The sequence below is a fragment of the Adelges cooleyi genome, unplaced genomic scaffold, assembly GCF_023614345.1.
Source record: "Adelges cooleyi isolate 19-005CV unplaced genomic scaffold, UGA_ACOO_1.1 ACOO_flye_CR_arks_rails_tigmint_CR_PRNA_574, whole genome shotgun sequence".
In the NCBI taxonomy this organism is placed as follows: domain Eukaryota; kingdom Metazoa; phylum Arthropoda; class Insecta; order Hemiptera; family Adelgidae; genus Adelges; species Adelges cooleyi.
The window spans coordinates 9,220,898-9,237,931 of record NW_026096268.1 but is presented as its reverse complement, the minus strand read 5'-3'; the positions used below and the strand labels follow the sequence as shown (position 1 = coordinate 9,237,931).

The following is a 17,034-nucleotide window of genomic DNA, read 5'->3' as shown; positions in this document are numbered from 1 at the left end:
CAGCAACACTTGTATAATTCGTTGTATAACACTTGTTGTGTTCAGGTGCGATACGAGCTGAGCGGCCGCGGAAAAGCTCTCAAGTACTTCCACATCGATCCCGACCTCGGGGCGTTGTACGTGCGAGACAGCCTCCAGAAAGAACCCGACAACGAATACCAGGTACGGATTTCCCATAAAATAGTCCGTTTGTCCGGCGGATTTTTACTAACCCTTGTGGGGGCGTTTAGGTGGACGTCAAGGCATACGATCTGGGCGAACCACAGCTGTCCTCGGTCACGCCGGTCACGATATTCGTACGGCGCGTTACAACGCCCACGCCGGAATTGGCCATGGGTTTTTCCGACGATTCGTATTCGGCTCGCGTGTTGGAGTCCGCCGCGGCCGGCACGCTGGTCAAAGTGCTCACGGTGGTTCATCCCAGGCCGTCGCAACCACTGCCTCTGATTTGCACGATAGTGTCCGGTAACTCGGAAGGCGCGTTCACGATTAACGTGACGACGGAAAAGAACTGCGAGGTGCGCCTGAAAGACGGCAAGCTCGACCACGAGCACGCCGACAGTTACCAGTTGAAAATCCGGCTGGACACTCTGGCCGGGCTCGTCAATCCCGCCAAGAGCGTAACCATGGTAAGCGTAGAGTTCTTCTTCTCGTGTTAACCTCTAACGCCCGTGTTTTCTGTTCTGTTGCTGCACAGTTGAACGTGCAAGTGATCGACATAAACGACAACAGTCCGGTGTTCGTGTACCCGGAGAGCAGCAAGCACTTTGCCAAAAACGCCTACTACGGCGCCATAGCCGCCGACAAGGACGTTGGCAGCTTTGTGCTGCAAGTCAAAGCCGACGACCAGGACGGCGGCAAGTTGGGCGACGTGCGATACGAACTGGCCGACGACGACCACGACCAAAACGACGGACCTTACTTCTCGGTGGATCCAGCGACGGGTATCGTCACCACCTTAAGGACACTGACCGACGTTGCACCGCGCAAATTGCCCTTCAGACTGGTGGTAACCGCCCGGGACAATCCCGGCGCCACCATCCCCAGCGATTACAACACCGCTCAAGCACACGTGGTCGTAAGTCCAGCAAAAAACAGTACAGGGGGGATACATCCGGGATAGGTGGTACACGGGTAGGTTGTATTGTATATTCGTCGTTTCTAGATCAACGTCATCCGGGACGAACACCGACTGGTGATGGCCATCGACGGCGCCCGTCCGGACATGGTCAAAGCGTCCGAATCCAGGCTGATTGAAGTGTTCGAGGACATCCTGAAACTGATGGTCGGCCGGGAGAAGGTGTCGGCCAAACAGTACAGGCGACGGGAAAACCTCACCACGGAAACGGATCCCAGTTCGTCGGACTTCTGGTTCTACCTGATCGACCCGACCAGCGAAACGATCCTCGAGCGCAACAACACCAGAGTGAGCAGGTAAGTCGTTGGTGGTTTCTTTCTTGGAGTGTGTTTCGTCAATCTTACGGCGACCTCTGTCGGTTCGCAGGTCTATTCTGAACAAAGACTCGATGAAAAACATCACTGCTGCTATTGCCGACAAGCTGCAGATCGTTGCCACCAACATCCATCCGCCCCTGCAGCAGCAGAGCCAATCCGGCAGCCGACCGCATATGGCCGGCGTGACGATCCAGTGGACGGTGTTCCCGTACATGGTGATTCTGATGGCGGCGCTCATCCTGGTGCTGGGGGTGGCCGGTATCATATACATTTGCGTGTCGTGGACCAGGTGAGAGATAATATTTGATTGCGTTAAAACCCCATTTTTACCACCGGCGGCATCATCTAACGCTGCTCGTTTGCGCATATCAGATACAAATCGTACAAGGAGAGGATGGCGAGAATGTACGTGACGCCGCGGTACGACCCGGTGTTCGTGGAGCCCAACTCGAAGGAATACGAGGTACAGGTAAGATTATTACTTGTTCGCCTTGGCTTGCTGTGTTCACTAACTCACTCGCTCTACACACCCACTTTTGTCTGCACCCCGAACCGTCCGAAAATATCTCCAATTCCCCCGTTCGTTTTGATTGCACAGGTGTTGCAAATGAGCGTGCCCGTCGACGACAGCGATAGCTACAACGATTTGCAGTTGGACTTCAGTCGCAAGAACCACACGTTCAGCATGGACAACGTGGGCTACATCTCCAAAGAGAACGTCGACAGCATCGGTAAGTGTGGATAATAAGCCCCGGTGTCTGGCTGTCAGTTTTTCTAGCTGTGCATTAACATACATTATGGTATCTACTTTTTTTTTTATTAGACGGTCACAGTCCGGTCAGCTCGGAAGCGGCGACCACTGCCCGGACGTCGAGCATGGGCAGGAACCGGACCAGCACTTTCGGCCGGACCAACCTGGGGTACGATTCGGACGACGTGGGACCCGCGGCAGCCGTCAGCTCGACCAACGACAACGTGACTTTCAGGGAGAAGAAAGAGTTCGGTCGGCCCATGCAAAACGGCAACGGGCTGTCCACGTTCAACCGGAAAGACGTGGAAGTCACCACCGAGCTATGATAGCCAATAAAATGGTTGAAAATATTTTACAATAATTATTGTTTCTAGTCTCTGATCGCCGTCCGTGCCCTCCCCCCCCCCCTACAAACGACAACTGCACTGAAGGGTTAAATGAAAATAATACCATGTATACCTAATGTGTTTTTAGGCGATTAGATTTGTTTTTGTATTAATATTCTCAAAATAATATGAACAAAAGACTTTGGCGCGGTCCACCGTCGTCGAGTGGCTGACAATGATAAGTACAGCTTGTATATGGATGCTTTGATTATTTTAAAAATTACACAAACCGTGCCAGCAAGTGTATTTTTGGGCGTTTCATAATATTGGTTTGATGTCCATACAAGGAATGTAAAATTGTACATTAATTAATACACTTGACAACATTCTGTTTTACAACCATTACCTGTATAAAAATTAAACATGTTGTGTGCTATATACCTACCCAATAATAGTTATTGTTTTTTTTTTTTTTAATGTTCCTATATATTGTTCGGCTTGAAAACGATTTCGCCATTTTTACCCAGACCGATATTTTAACGTCCCGTTAATTATTATTTTATTACTTTTTCTAGCTTAACATATTGTTTTGTTGTTTTAATCAAACTATTATTGCCTACCTTTGCGGTCTTTGATCGTTTATGAACATATTATTTTAGTTAATAATAATAATATTATAATATCTATATGTATATAAAATCCATGTAAATGTGTACAATGTAATCTAATTGGAATTTGCTCATAAACAACGAACATGTTCACCCCTAATATACAAGTGTACCTACCCCTCTGTACAATGTATATGGGGATAAGAATTGCCATAATTTTTTAATAATTAATATTGTGTGTAAACATGTATAAGAGCTCTTAATTTTTGTTGAGCTCGATTTGTGTGTACATAAATTTATATATATATATAAAAAAAAACAATCAAATAAGTTAAAATAAACCAATTGTGTGTGTATATATATATATAGTTACAATATACGTGTTATAGTCTATATTATATTATTTTATAAGACAATAATTTATTGTTGTTGACCTGTATGACTACGTCCTGTACCTATGATATGTTTTCTTAAATGCTTTTTTCTATGTCTATTACTTCAGTTTTTATACTTAAATATAATATTTTAATAATTATTATTGAATGTCCGAGATGTTTTCTTTTTTACATACGTTATGTATAAAAATTCAAATTTTACGTTACACCAGAAATGTCGACGAAATACAGACTAAAAATTGTTTTGAACAATTCAGATAGGATTTAACTCTGTAAAGTAGTCTTTTGTTGTGTATAAATAATAACACTTAAATCTAAATATTAGTTTGAAATAAAAGCTCAAGGGAACATTTTCAAAGGCTTTGTATTATTTAAAAAAAAAACAATTTTCATCGTCTAGATCACGTTTGTTATTTTATCGTACTTGAATAAATCGTCATAGCATTAGCGATTTTTTAATTTTTAAAACAATGTAATGTGTAAAACGAATCGTGTGTCGTTTTAATAACTGAAAACGGTTTATCAGCTTTTGTCAATTTTCTGTTTGGCCGCCATCTCTTCGTCTTGTTTTCGTAGTCTAGCCAATTTGCCTTCCATATTCAGTCCGTGTCGAGCTGCCCTATAAAAAACAACAATGTTAAAACATAATATATAAACTGCTATAGTCTAAAAATGGACATAATAATTATGTTTAAAAAAAATATACAGAAAAAAAAAAATATATATATAAATAAGAAAGTTAGAAAGTTGTTTTTAAACAATTTAAATTACAACAACAAAAATGTTCATAAATATACTTAAAATTACCCTGTAACCATATATAAAAAGATGCTGAACTAAATTCCAATTAAATATTAAACTCTCAACACTTACTTGTGACAGGTTACACCGCCACACGCTTGAAACAGCTGTTCGTCGGTCAACTCTAACGTAGCCTTGACGTCGGCGATTTTAATTTTCTAAAAAACGTCAACCACACACGATTAGTTCAATTGTAAAATTAGGTGCTCAATTATTTTTCCACATACCTGTTTTTTATTTTTTTTCCTTTTTGATTTAATAGTAACGTTACCGTCCTGAAATCATAAAAGCCGTTGTTATTATTATTCGATAAATACAAATGTAGTGTTGTGTAGGGGATTTTTTTTAATCCAAAAAAAAAAAAATACACTTCTGTTGAAAAGCTAAAATTCACATATTAAAGTTATTCAAGTTTTAGACAAGTGATCTGATATTGGACCGACGGTGTATTTACCTCATTTTTAACATCCAACGCGCTGGCACTGTCGTTGTACATGCGTGACCACCATTTGTCACCGTACGACTCTGCATTGGCCTTATCGTATCCAACTCCGGCTTGGTCGAACTTGAGACTCGGTTTGACCGGTGCTTTGATTCCGTCTTCGTTCTTACCGAGGCCTTTGCCTGTAGCACAACATAAATCAAATATTATTTAAAATAACAATAATAATAATAATACAACAATCAAACCTGAGCATTATATTTAAATAAAAATTCAAAAAATAATTGTTAAAAATAAAATGCATTTAAATAAATGATGTAATTTAAAACTTATAAAATAATTTGAAATTAATTTTAAATTTCAACGTTATATATAAAAAAATAAAAATAAAAGTTAATGATAATTTAAATAATAAAATCGTATAAATTTGTCAATCAGAAAGTCATAAAACAACTTTAACTTTAAACAGTCAATAAAAATGTAATTAAATAAAATATTATATATAATAAATTCTTTAGCGCTTAATCAGTATTTTCCAAAAATGGGGATCCGGTTTAAATAAAAGTCTAAAAGAGTCAAGTAGTATTTTCAGCAAAAAATAAAAATGCATGGAGCAAAAACTAAACTTATTAATAAAAAAAAAATTTAACTAAAAATTATTTATACCACTTGAATATTTTTCATGAAAATTTTATGTTTTTTTACATTTACCTTTCGCACTAAATATTTATCATCTGAAACAATAAATACAATTTCATTTCTAATGACTGATTATTTTCAAATAATTAAACTGCTATTTAAATAAATAATGCCCACGTTTGAATAGTATAATAAATCCTGGATAATTTTTTTTTTTTTGTACCTAGTAGTGTCCATTTGCTCGTCTGTCTATCGGTTCCACATGATTAGCGCTTCTTCGTTAAGTAACATTATATTATTTTATTATAAGCATATATTTGAGTGCTGTACAAGCAACACGATAAGTATGATTTTACTCAATTGAAAATACCTAATTATTTTGTCGTAACTTATTATCGCCATGTTTATATTATACTTGTTAAGTATATATTTTTGTAAACTCAATAGTTTATTTTACTTGAAGTATAGTGTATACTTCAAGCGTATACTGGTACAACGATTGAATAAAATGAAAACATTTTGAAAATTTTTTTTTAACAACGATTCTTTTTTACTATACTGAAAAATAATTACATAACCAAGTACAAATAAAAAAAAAAAAAAAATTATATACAATAATTATAAAATTAGTTTATACACCTTGAACTGTTTCAAAAAAATAAGGTAAAAGAGAATATCGGGCAGAGAGGAAATAGTTATATATATTTGTGTATATATATATATATATATATATTATGAGCTCTGTAACATACACGGTTTAAATATTATGTAATTATACTAAAAGAAAACCATAATTTCTCTATGATTGTTAACTCAGTCGACATTACATTATTTACAATGGTTCAAATAGGTACGTGGCAACAATGCCGATTATCACAAAAATCAATATTATAGTCGATAGCTTGAGATGTGCGGGATAATAATGCTCAGCCGTTTTATAATATTTATGTGTACGAGTATGTATATAATATAACTAGGAGGAGGTCTACTCATTAAGTTAATAATGTTCTATTATTATTTGTTATTTATTTTTACTTGTTATGTACATAAAAATAATAGTAATAATAATAAAAAAAAAAACAAAAGAAAGGCACTTTAAATTGTTAACAACGAAACAAAAACAAAAGTGTCGGGAAGAGCATTTGTATTGCACATCGACACGCACCAGTAGTCGAAACAATCTACTGAAAAAAAGATGGTTATTGAAAAATACATTTTTTTCCCCCACTTTTTTGTTTTTGTTTTTTGAAATTTACGATTCAAAACATTTGAAATAAAAACAAAAACGATTAAACAAATTTAAATTGCTTATTTAAATGCTTCCGGGTAAATTAATTAATAAACAAAACATTTTAATATTGTTTCGACTACGGTTTCACAACGTTAAATACTAACTCTGACTATGACCCAGTCCGGAATCGGAATCCCTTTGTTGCTCCTTCCGGACTTTCTTGGGAGTGATTTCGCCGGGACTGTGTTCCCTCTTCATTCCTCGGTCGTCTTTACTGATTTTTATGCGCAAACTACTCCCCGATCCGGAACCGCTCCCTCCGATTCGTTCCTTGGCTATTTTCAATTTAATACCTCTAGGCGGTGAATGTGGTGTGGTTATTACGACGGGTGGGATTTGTTTAATTTTTTCTTTTGGTATGGTTATTCTGATCGGTTCGGGCTCTTTGTGTTTGTCTTTATGTTTGTGTTTGTGATGATCGCCGTCTCTGTGTTTCTTATCCTTTTTGTGTTTCTTTTTCTCCCGTTTTTCCTCTTTGTGTTTTTTCTTCTTCTTTTTATGTGTATTTAAACTACTCTGATCCCCGTCCACCGTTTCATCCGCGCTCGTGTGACAAACAGGATTCAGCAACAGCTCGGGGTCGAATTCGGGTTCAGGTACCTCTGGGCTTAACGGCTCGGGTTTAATAATAACTATTTCAGGTTCGACAACGGGAATGAAAGGTTTAATGTCTTGAGGTTCATCCTCGGGAACTGGACTGAATATCGATGGCTTTTTTACTTTTGGCGGAGATTCTCTTTCCGTTTTGATCACAGATAAAATGTTTAAATCGTTTTGCTTGGTCATTTCCTTAAGCACGCTCGATATCACTTCGGAATGGTTATCCCGACTAACGGGGTACGGATTTCGTACAGGTTCGGTTTTGATGACCACTTCTTGTTTAATGACGACAGGTTCGGGAGGCTTGGGTATAGGCTTAGGTCTTTGTTGTGGCGTGACGTTTTCGGTTTTTATATTGTTTAAAACTATTGGTACTTCTATTTTAGGTTTGACTGGAGCAAGGGGTTTACTAGGAACGATCGGAGGTGCTGACGCCGCCGCCGCTGCCGGTTGGTCTTTGACAACTGGTCTCGCGGGCATAGCAAATTTATGATCTGCCGGTACGCCATTTGTTCTGGTCGGAGGTTGGAAAACTACAGGAGGAGGTTTAGAAGGTGTAGGCCTGTTGTTGGTCATCCGCGACTGACTCTGGTGCCTGTAGTTAGAAGGTAATTGTGGTACGGGCGACTGCAGTTGTTGCGTCGAACAGTAATTGGCCAACGCTCCGTTTTTATCCATCGTGTTTGTAGCCATTAGCCGTTTCTTTAGGCGCGACGGACACTTATCGAATATCGCCAAAAACTCTGTAGTCAACTGTTCTAATAATTCGATAGTGACCGTTTGGTCTACATACCAAAACCACGGCTTGCCCTCCATACTGTCTTTCAACTCCCATTTCGACCATTTACACGCTAGGTGTATACAAAAGCACGCCACGATCGTAGGTTTGTACTGGACACACATTGTAGTTAAATGTAAACTGTTGGACGCCATGAAATACGCTGTCTGAGCCAGGTCCTTGCTGGCTCTGACCAAATGACAACACCGGACGATATGCGTGTGAGGATGATCGATAGCCGTTTCGAAGCCCAAAGTTTTCAGCAGTGTCTCTTCGTTTTTCAACAAGTCTTGCACCTGTTCCAGGTAAGCTTCGGACTTTGAATCTACGTTGTGCAAACTTTGTCCTTGTTGCTTGTGTAAACATATGATAGACACTTTAAGTACGTGTTCCAACTTACGAGGTTGTTCTTCGTTTTTGGCGGCTAGAAAAAGGCACGCGGTAGCCATTGAGTTGCGATGAAAAAGCGTGAACGGGTGGTACATGTAAAAACGATGCATGTACACGATTGCCGTGTTTATGCATAATTGGGTGGTGTGCAGCCTCTGTCCCATTTCTTGGATTAGGTTGGCGGCAAACTGTCTGTACGACAGCTCTTTATCGGCATCGATTCCGAATCGTTTGCTGGGCGTATTCTCCAGCTGTTCTTTTGTGAAGTACCAGCGATCTTCATGCATGGCGCTCACCACCCTAAACATAATCAGTCTTTATGTTAGTCCAATGGAAACACAATGAAAGATAAATGCAAATTAAAATGCATAGAATTAACCATTATGTATGTTTTATGTACATCAAGAAGTTGTTTTATCAATAAACGACCAAACGTGAAATAGCCGTCTATGAATAGAATTGGCTAAGCAACAAAAAATAATGATAACAATAAGAAAAATAAGCAAGTAAACAACTATTGTAAATAAATAGTTAAAATGCACTCCTGAGCTAAAAACATTCGAGCCAGTCTTTGACATTAATTAAATAATAGTTTTTTTTTTTTTTTTAATTAAAATTAAAATAATTAAGTAATAAATAATAATACTCAAATAAAATAAAATTTTTTATTTGAACAAATATGCAAGCAATATTTTATTCAGACCAACTTAAATAACTAATAAAAAATTATTATGTATTATTAATGGTGATAAATATTATCTGATTTGAGATGGAATTTAACAATGTGTTAATTTGTTATCTCAAAATAATTTAACAATTCCAAAGTCACATTTATAGACTTGGGACAATTTTTGAATTAGGATGACAATATTATATTACCTAGGCAAGATATAACTCGTTTGGGGTCATGTATTTATATTCTATAGTGTACTTAGTTTTTGTTTCAACAGTCAATACTCAATTTTTGAATTAAAACAATTCTACTTAAAATAAGTTATAATACGATCGCCACAATGTAAATTTTGCGAAAATATATACTACAATTTTAATTATAACAAAACAGCGGTTATACAAAAAAATTAAACCAAAAACAAAGTAAAAATAAATAAATAATTGAGTTCTCTCCTTATCAATGTGACCTAATAAAATATCACATTTCATAAGCTCGACAGAATATTACACTTTAAACGGAAAACTTTTTCTTAATATTATACATAGCTTGTATATAAATTCAATGCTTGCAGACAAGATGCATCATAACAACAGTGCGTTTGTCCATAACAAGTTAACATGGTCAAGTCAGCCTATCAATTTCGTTGATTGATAAGAAAAGAAGTCAAAGATTAAAATTCATTCAATCCGTTACCGAAACAAACACCTACTTTTGGATTAATAGTAAGAACAAAAGTATTTTTATGGACGAATTCATGTCAAAACGTACCGTAGACGCGTCGGCGAGAAACCAACAGCGCTGTCGTTCGGTTGCGCTCAACATTGTCGATAAACACCATGGTATACATCAATAATGTTTTGTCTGTAAACTTTCAGTGTATACTCTGGTCGAATCTACAGTAATACATTACTCTAGAGCAACAGAACCTAACGCGACACAGCCCAAGTGGAACCGACATGACAGATAGAGCAGACGTACCTACGTCAAAGGCCGGACTGTCTGACCGTGCAATTTCTACAGCGGACACCGCAGTAACGGGTGCGACAACAAATAACGAACCGACGGTTTTAGGCAGCATTTGGCACCAGGCTTTCTATTGTGTTTAAGGAAAAATTCTAATTACCTTGGGTCCACCCGTATTTTCTTAAGATATTTTCGCCAAAGCTCATGGTCGCGGCCACATAAAATCGTCACACGTCCGACTAGCAGCACATTACGCGTTAAACATTGCGGATTTTCGAAATTAAAAAAAAATAACAGCAATCAACACTAAAGAATATAATCGTGATAATTTTTTTGCGAAAATTTCGGACAACGGCCGTAGGATTGTGTACCTACTCTCGTTCGACACAAATCAATTGCTACATCATGAACCCAACCTAAAAAAAAAAAACCGTGTTTACGAAAATCGCTCATGGATGATAAAGACAAAAACGAAGGTAAAATGATTACAATATACTCTCACGCTGGTTTTCGGTCTGGGGAATTTTTTTTTGGGGGGGGGGGAGCAGAGTAATTTATAAGCGTTAAGATTTTGGATGAGAAAAAAACAATTCGAAATTCCAAACGAGCGAGAAAAAAATTGGAAATTCGTCGCCACACTTTGGGAACCAATGAGCAAGTGATACGGCTCGCATTGCGCACCAAAGTGTGGCGCGCCACCGTCGGGACGCGCAAGTGACGCAACACGACGACGGACGCCAAACAACGGAGACGACGACTACCGACCGATCGCCGACCAGTCAACTGCTGGCCAGCGCGGAGCGGAGTCGATGTGTTGTGAATTTTTATTGAAAAAAAAAAAACCACTATATTATAATAACATTTTTTTTTTCTTCTGAAAATACCATTGCGCGGAAAAGCAACGTTTGTACGCCGACTAAACGGGTAATTATTTTTTTTTAGTTAGATACAACGACATTTGATTATTACTGGTGATTTGAATTTTTTTTCACCCATTTGCATACATTAATTAAAAAAAATTTCATTTGAAACAGACTTAGGTAGGTAGGTAAAAGGGTTTCGACAAAATTCTATTAAGATTCACCAAACAGATCGTTACCTTCGACTGAACTCTTATTAACTCTGTTAACCTATTAACTCTGTTAAGTTTTAATTATAATAAAAAAAAATGTTTTTTAGTTGTTATTTTATAATTTTTTGTTTTTTATAAAATTCTTACTTTTTATATTTGACACAACCCTTTTTTGTATAATATTATTAATTATTTCCTAGCTTTTTAAACTCTGTAACGGTATATTATATCGAATGATTTTTTTGGCTGTTTTTTAATTATTATTTTTATTGGAATTTTAACAAAAACCAGATTTCTTTTCCTTTTACCTATATCAAACTTTCAGCCTTTATGCTTTCAGCTCTTTTGTATCCACAAAGTAAGTATATAAATCCTTTACTAACTCTCCTCGGAAAACCTTCCATAATAACCATTGGTTATCAGAAGGACTAGAAATTAATTTGATATTGTATACTAGAGGCGAGTATGTTTGATGAAAGCACAATTGCCAATTTTAACTTTGCTTGATAAAACAAAAATGATGACTAGTTTTCATTAACTCTCTAATAGTATTTAAAAGGGTTAACTGAAAGGATGCATAATACTTATTTCTAATCTCACTCATCAACCCTTCAACTTTTCCTAGTCTAAAATTTTAACATAATTAATAGTTATTGTTCGATTACTTGAAACTGACTGTCAGACATTCAGTAACATTACTTAGGGTTGTATAATGTGAAATTAATATTAAACAGTATACGATTATTGAAGTACAAAATTCTGTATTCAGGAATCCATACCTTGATAAATGCATATTTGCAGCTTTTCTAAACAAGCAATTAAAAAAAAATAAACATCCCCTTAAAAGCACATTAAGTTTTCATGAGTAGAAAGATTGTCGCCGGGATTCAAGGAATATTTTATCTTAATGTGATTAAATTACTATTAAGAAATTGTGAAAAAATATAATATCGATAAAAATGTCTATAATGACAATGTTGAGATTTAATCAAGTTTTATAATATTATTCATAACATAAGACCTTACTAGATCAGTTATTACTAATTTCTTTAACAACTCAAATAAGAAAACTGCCTAAAAATGCACTTTTGGCCTAATACAAGTTATCTTTTGTTACAGCTGAGTATAATATAAAGAAATATATTTGGTGATTTAAAAAGTTTAGACAAAAAACAAACAATAAGATTCAGTGCTGAGAAGAACCTTCTCTGTTACACGTTAAATTTAAAGGATTGGAAATATTAAATTTTGATTCTATTTTTTATTAATTGATTTTCAATTGATAATGTAGCTGTCTTTATTATCATAATTCAACAGTGTAGTCATAACTTTTGTTCTTAACGTATCAAAGAAAACCCAAAAATTGCATGTATCAGTACAGAATTTGCATTATGAAAAAAAACAACTAAAAGGTTTTTATCGACAATTACAATTCTTTACTTTCAAACTTATTTGAACTTTTTATATGTAATTAATTAATTTGACAGTAAACTAGGGAAGGTCTTAAGAAATATCAATTAAAGTCACTGCAAAGGTATTAAAGTAAGTGCTTTTATTGCGTCATTAAATTTTCTGTAAATAAAAGACAAAGTTTGAGTATACATTTTTAAAAATATTTTTAGATTAGGTAAAAGTACCTATATTATGATTTTTAGACCCTAAATTAATAAACTATTCCCAAAATAACAATAGAAAAGTTTTTTACTCAAGTTATGTAAATGATCTTTTTATTATTTTTTTAGTTTTTGTCTCTAATTTGTAAAGTTATAGTTAAGAATATGTCAAACAAATTGAAATATATTTTGCTGTTAAAGCTGGCTTATGGTTTGGAGACGGAAAAATGTAGTGTTTGTTTTAATTAAGTGCCTTTGGTAAACAATTTCTAACTATAAACCATATAGGTAGTGGAAGAAAATTGTCGTTTTAAAACACTTAATTATAAAGACTGTACCTTCTCACACAGTTCCACACGAAACTAAAATAGATTGACACTAATTCTTAGTCACTCAGATATTGCATCAATTTAACGTCCACCGTTATAAGAAAAGCCCGTAAGAAAATAATTACTAAAACGTTAAGAGACAGAAAAATGTATTAAGATTCATGGTATCAATCATTAAAAGAACTATTCCGTGCACTGTACTTTAAAATCCCAATATGCTGTCCGAGAAAAAAAATCTATGTAACATTGTTAATGTCGACTTGTGTTATTTCATCAGAACTCTCAGACAGATTCTTATCAACAGATATTTACATTTTATTGAGCCTTGTTGTTATAAACTATTGTTAATGTATTTCTTAGTAAACTATTATACTGTTTTTGGTTTTATAGCTTCAATGTTTACCAAAAAAAAAATTACATTTTATAATTTTAATAAAACTTTTTAAATATAAAGTTACAACTAGTAATAGGTTGCCGTGTGTTGCAGTTTTTAGTTAAAATATATTTGAAATAAAACCCAAAATTAATCATCAAGGTGTTTTGCTTCCTTATCCCCCTAATAATTTGTAAACATTTAATTAGGTCTCGTAATTTTTTTCATTTGCAAATAAAATGATTATTCTAAACACGTAGAAAGAGATAAATCAATTGTATAAATGGCAGCCAGTAACAGACATTTATGTCATGTACCGTAAATAAAAATTAATGTCGACAATCATGACTGTATTAAAAAAACAATTACTGCGCTTGAAATGTTTCAATTATGTATTGCGTTTATGACTTTATGAGTAGTAAACAATAAAAATTATTTTACAGGATCACATGCCAGCGACCAAACAAAAGTGTGCGACTGTACATGTTGACACAAAAAACCAGTATCTACTGTATGTATGCCTCAGGATAACCTTCACTATGTCATTGAAAGACTTACATTAAACAGCAAAATTTGGTTCTTTACAAACAATACAAAAACACTTCTTTAATCAAACTTATTTTCGACGAGACTATTAATGTAATATTTCTACTTTTAAATAATCATTTAATTTGTTATAAACAGTGTCGTTTTGAGAGAAATTATCTAAATTTAAGTGTCTTGTTTATATGCCGCTTTAAAAGTCATCTTATTATATATAAAAAAAAAAAAAAAAGGACAATAACATTTTTATATATTTTTTTTTTATTGAGTACATTACATTTTATATAATAAAGTGAACACATTATTATATCACAATATATTAAGATAGTATGTTTTATTCAAATAAAAAATAAATTTGTTTTAACCGTTGAGTCTTGACTGAACACGAATAATGGAGAGTTGAACACTGCAACAGTCGTACTGGGATATATTGTGTATTAGTAAATGATGTATCGCATTCGTTCTAATAGCTTACAAATATATAGCCTTTAGGTGTGTAATGCGTCAATCAATACTCCAATACATAAAAATAGACTAATAACTAGATATTATGTTTAATTTCGAGTACATTCCTAACACCTACACTCAAAAACATTTATATTTTAGTCAAAACCCGAGTAAATTTCACAACCCCAGATTACCTTGCACAAGGTCGTGTAATCGGCTATGCTCGTGCCCAAACGAGTAGATGTGTACAAGGTAACTTGCCAGGGAAAAAGGTTTTAAATAAAAGAAAACAGATTGAAGTTATTGATCTCTGTCAGAGAATACAAGTAAGTATTATTTTTATTTCGACATTATTATACCATTAATAATACATAATAATAATTGGCGACCCGTAGACCAGGCTCGTTTTTTTTTTGTTGATCGATAGCGCCAAAGCACACAATGCGTAAATAATTATAGCCAAGAGACAAAATTGGTATGTTTTGCTTATTTTATATTTGTTTTGAGTCTATTTACCTTAGGGTAAACTGCAAAATTATCGGTCTTCTTTCTTAATTGGAATATTTGTGATGGCGAATACCTAAGAGACCCAGTTCGGTTACACAACGACCACGACCGACGGCTATAGTAATAATTGTACTTCTCTTTTGCAAAAAGAAACGTAAAAACATTATCATGTAGTCTTCCAAATAATATTTCGTTCAATCTAAACGGAATTTAATAAAAAAAAAATATTATTTGGAAACGCGCATAATAATATAATGTATATAGTATAATAAAATATTGATTATTGCAGCAAAAGAAGAAAAAAAAGAGAAAAACGCCAATGATTTTTTTTTTTTATCAAGCACTTCCACGTTGGCCAACTTCTTAAGCGTGTACAGGTTGTACAAACGAGTATTATACAAAACATGGTTGGCCACGTCATTGCTTCATTCATTGTTGTTTGGCACATTTTGCTAGCAGATGGCGTTCATATTTTATCCATTATTATAACAGGAAGTATAATATCTTATTACACATTTTATTAGATAAAAATAAAAATATGAATTATTAATAAAAGATTATTGTTGCTGGCACCCAGCATAATCTATGAACTTTGGCTGGCGCCTGGCCTGTGTGTAATGTTATCATCTTTCAAGTGTCGATTACAATAATATTATACCATACGGCATACACATTGATCTATAAATAAAAAAAGTATGCCAATATAACCAGAATTGGGTCAAAAAACTAGTTACAGCTGTTCTATATTTTACCAATTACAAAAACTGTAACACACACCGAAATGGAGGGGATGCAAATAATTTACTTAGTTTTTATTCGCACAACTTTTACAAGTGACGAGTTGCTACAAAGACAGTTTACAATTATACCTTACTGCATTCAATGGCTTAAATATAACATACTTAGCCAGTTGTTTTAATTTGCTGTGGCCGTCGACGCCAACAAAGAATAAATTGCTTTGAATAATTAATAAAATAGTAATAATAATCAATGTATAATTATAATTTGAACAATAATTGCAAACCGCAATACTATATATTATATAAAATAAAGATAACTAGCATAGTGCAAGAAGAGAGCCTTTATATTTCATATAGATACGTTTATAATAGCAAAATTAAACTGATTTTAATTTCAACAACAAAAATTGATCCTAGTTATGAAAAAAAGACCAACAAATTATGGAATTTAAGTGTTTTCAGATAAAAAAACGTCAGTGGCAGGCCATGTCTTATCAGTTATCATCAATGAATTATTTTGTACATACTCGCGTAGGCTATTATTGCTAGAAATAAAAAAGGCCACATATTGTTCATGTTAAACTTCTATGGCGTCAGGTCGAAAATAGTTCCAAAATAATAGGGAAGATTAAAATATTTATTTAATTTATAATAGTCAAAAACCAATAAAAACGAATCAACGGCAAAGAATTAAAAAAAAATTGCAGTTAATTAACCTAATAGAAAATTATTCAAACAGTTTCTCAATTTTCTTACAATTCTAAAAAAATAACTAGACGTGCTAGGTCAATATTCTTAGGCTAGATTTGAATTCAGCGCAACCCCCTTCCCCCTAAAAATAAAAATACATTTATTCAAGTTCTTGACTTCTTGTACCAATATTTCATTGTTGTACAATGTGTTATCAATTATTTCAAAATCTCTTGATAAAATTAGACTAAAATGAAACATATTATATTATAATTCGATGTAAATTTATTTTTATTTTATAATATGTAACTTGCAAGTAACTACACAAAAGTCTAAAAAGAGTAATTGATATTTTGTCCAACCCTGTAAACAATAGGTACAAACTTCTTTCTTAATTAAATAGAGCGAGCTACCCGTTCATAGCAAAATGCGGTTGCCAGATGACGACGGCCCACATAATATTATTCTGTATACTTATAATATTATGTATTTACGGTGTTAATGAACTATAAAGAAGAGAAAAAATTATACATAATAACAAATTATGTTGTTAAATTACAATTAATTTTTTTTTTTCATTTTTTAAATTAGCCATTGGGTAGCAGATC

The 17,034-nt window shown here is 34.4% G+C and overlaps 3 protein-coding genes and 1 long non-coding RNA gene across 8 annotated transcripts in view; 2 read left to right on the top strand and 2 right to left on the bottom strand.

The window, feature by feature from the left end:
• LOC126843707 (cadherin-99C) overlaps positions 1–3,620 on the top strand; it is a 63,628-nt gene extending 60,008 nt beyond the window's left edge. Inside the window, exons 16-23 of one of the 3 annotated variants that reach the window (XM_050581401.1) lie at positions 46–162; positions 231–629; positions 698–1,078; positions 1,166–1,434; positions 1,505–1,744; positions 1,828–1,918; positions 2,054–2,186; positions 2,279–3,620. In XM_050581401.1, the coding sequence (XP_050437358.1) occupies positions 46–162; positions 231–629; positions 698–1,078; positions 1,166–1,434; positions 1,505–1,744; positions 1,828–1,918; positions 2,054–2,186; positions 2,279–2,532 (1,884 nt within the window). In that variant the 3' untranslated portion in view covers positions 2,533–3,620. Of the gene's footprint in view, positions 1–45; positions 163–230; positions 630–697; positions 1,079–1,165; positions 1,435–1,504; positions 1,745–1,827; positions 1,925–2,053; positions 2,187–2,278 lie in introns of all 3 variants that reach the window. The other 2 variants (XM_050581402.1, XM_050581399.1) reach the window with 2 other exon arrangements.
• LOC126843717 (G patch domain-containing protein 4) lies at positions 3,468–10,772 on the bottom strand. Its single transcript, XM_050581422.1, has 5 exons — positions 10,273–10,772; positions 4,791–4,960; positions 4,564–4,611; positions 4,409–4,494; positions 3,468–4,154 (listed from the first exon to the last, which is right to left on the bottom strand). The coding sequence occupies exons 1-5, from the start codon at positions 10,316–10,318 to the stop codon at positions 4,058–4,060; spliced, it is 447 nt and encodes a 148-aa protein (XP_050437379.1). The 5' UTR covers positions 10,319–10,772; the 3' UTR covers positions 3,468–4,057.
• On the bottom strand, positions 6,091–15,305 carry LOC126843711 (cyclin-T1-like). Of its 2 annotated transcripts, none has more exons than XM_050581413.1 (2): positions 15,006–15,305; positions 6,091–8,776 (listed from the first exon to the last, which is right to left on the bottom strand). In XM_050581413.1, the coding sequence occupies exon 2, from the start codon at positions 8,761–8,763 to the stop codon at positions 6,808–6,810; it is 1,956 nt and encodes a 651-aa protein (XP_050437370.1). In that variant the 5' UTR covers positions 8,764–8,776; positions 15,006–15,305; the 3' UTR covers positions 6,091–6,807. The 2 variants fall into 2 exon arrangements, with proteins under 2 accessions (XP_050437370.1, XP_050437371.1); XM_050581414.1 differs by lacking the exon at positions 15,006–15,305 and adding an exon at positions 9,918–10,244.
• Positions 14,267–17,011, top strand: LOC126843720 (uncharacterized). 2 transcript variants are annotated; one of them, XR_007686470.1, is made up of 3 exons: positions 14,267–14,534; positions 14,649–14,815; positions 15,286–17,011. It is a non-coding gene; the product is annotated as an uncharacterized LOC126843720 (long non-coding RNA). The 2 variants fall into 2 exon arrangements; XR_007686469.1 differs by lacking the exon at positions 15,286–17,011 and having other exon boundaries at positions 14,649–15,270.
• Positions 17,012–17,034: the final 23 nt, after the last annotated feature.

Bases quoted from the DNA above. Each gene is read 5' to 3' on its own strand.
- LOC126843711 (XM_050581413.1), bottom strand. From the start codon at position 8,763: ATGCATGAAGATCGCTGGTACTTCACAAAAGAACAGCTGGAGAATACG.
- LOC126843717 (XM_050581422.1), bottom strand. From the start codon at position 10,318: ATGAGCTTTGGCGAAAATATCTTAAGAAAATACGGGTGGACCCAAG. The intron at 4,495-4,563 runs GTATGTGGAAAA...GACGTTTTTTAG, and splicing joins GGAAAAAAAATAAAAAACAG to AAAATTAAAATCGCCGACGT. The intron at 4,155-4,408 runs GTAAGTGTTGAG...TGTTTTTTATAG, and splicing joins GGCGGTGTAACCTGTCACAA to GGCAGCTCGACACGGACTGA.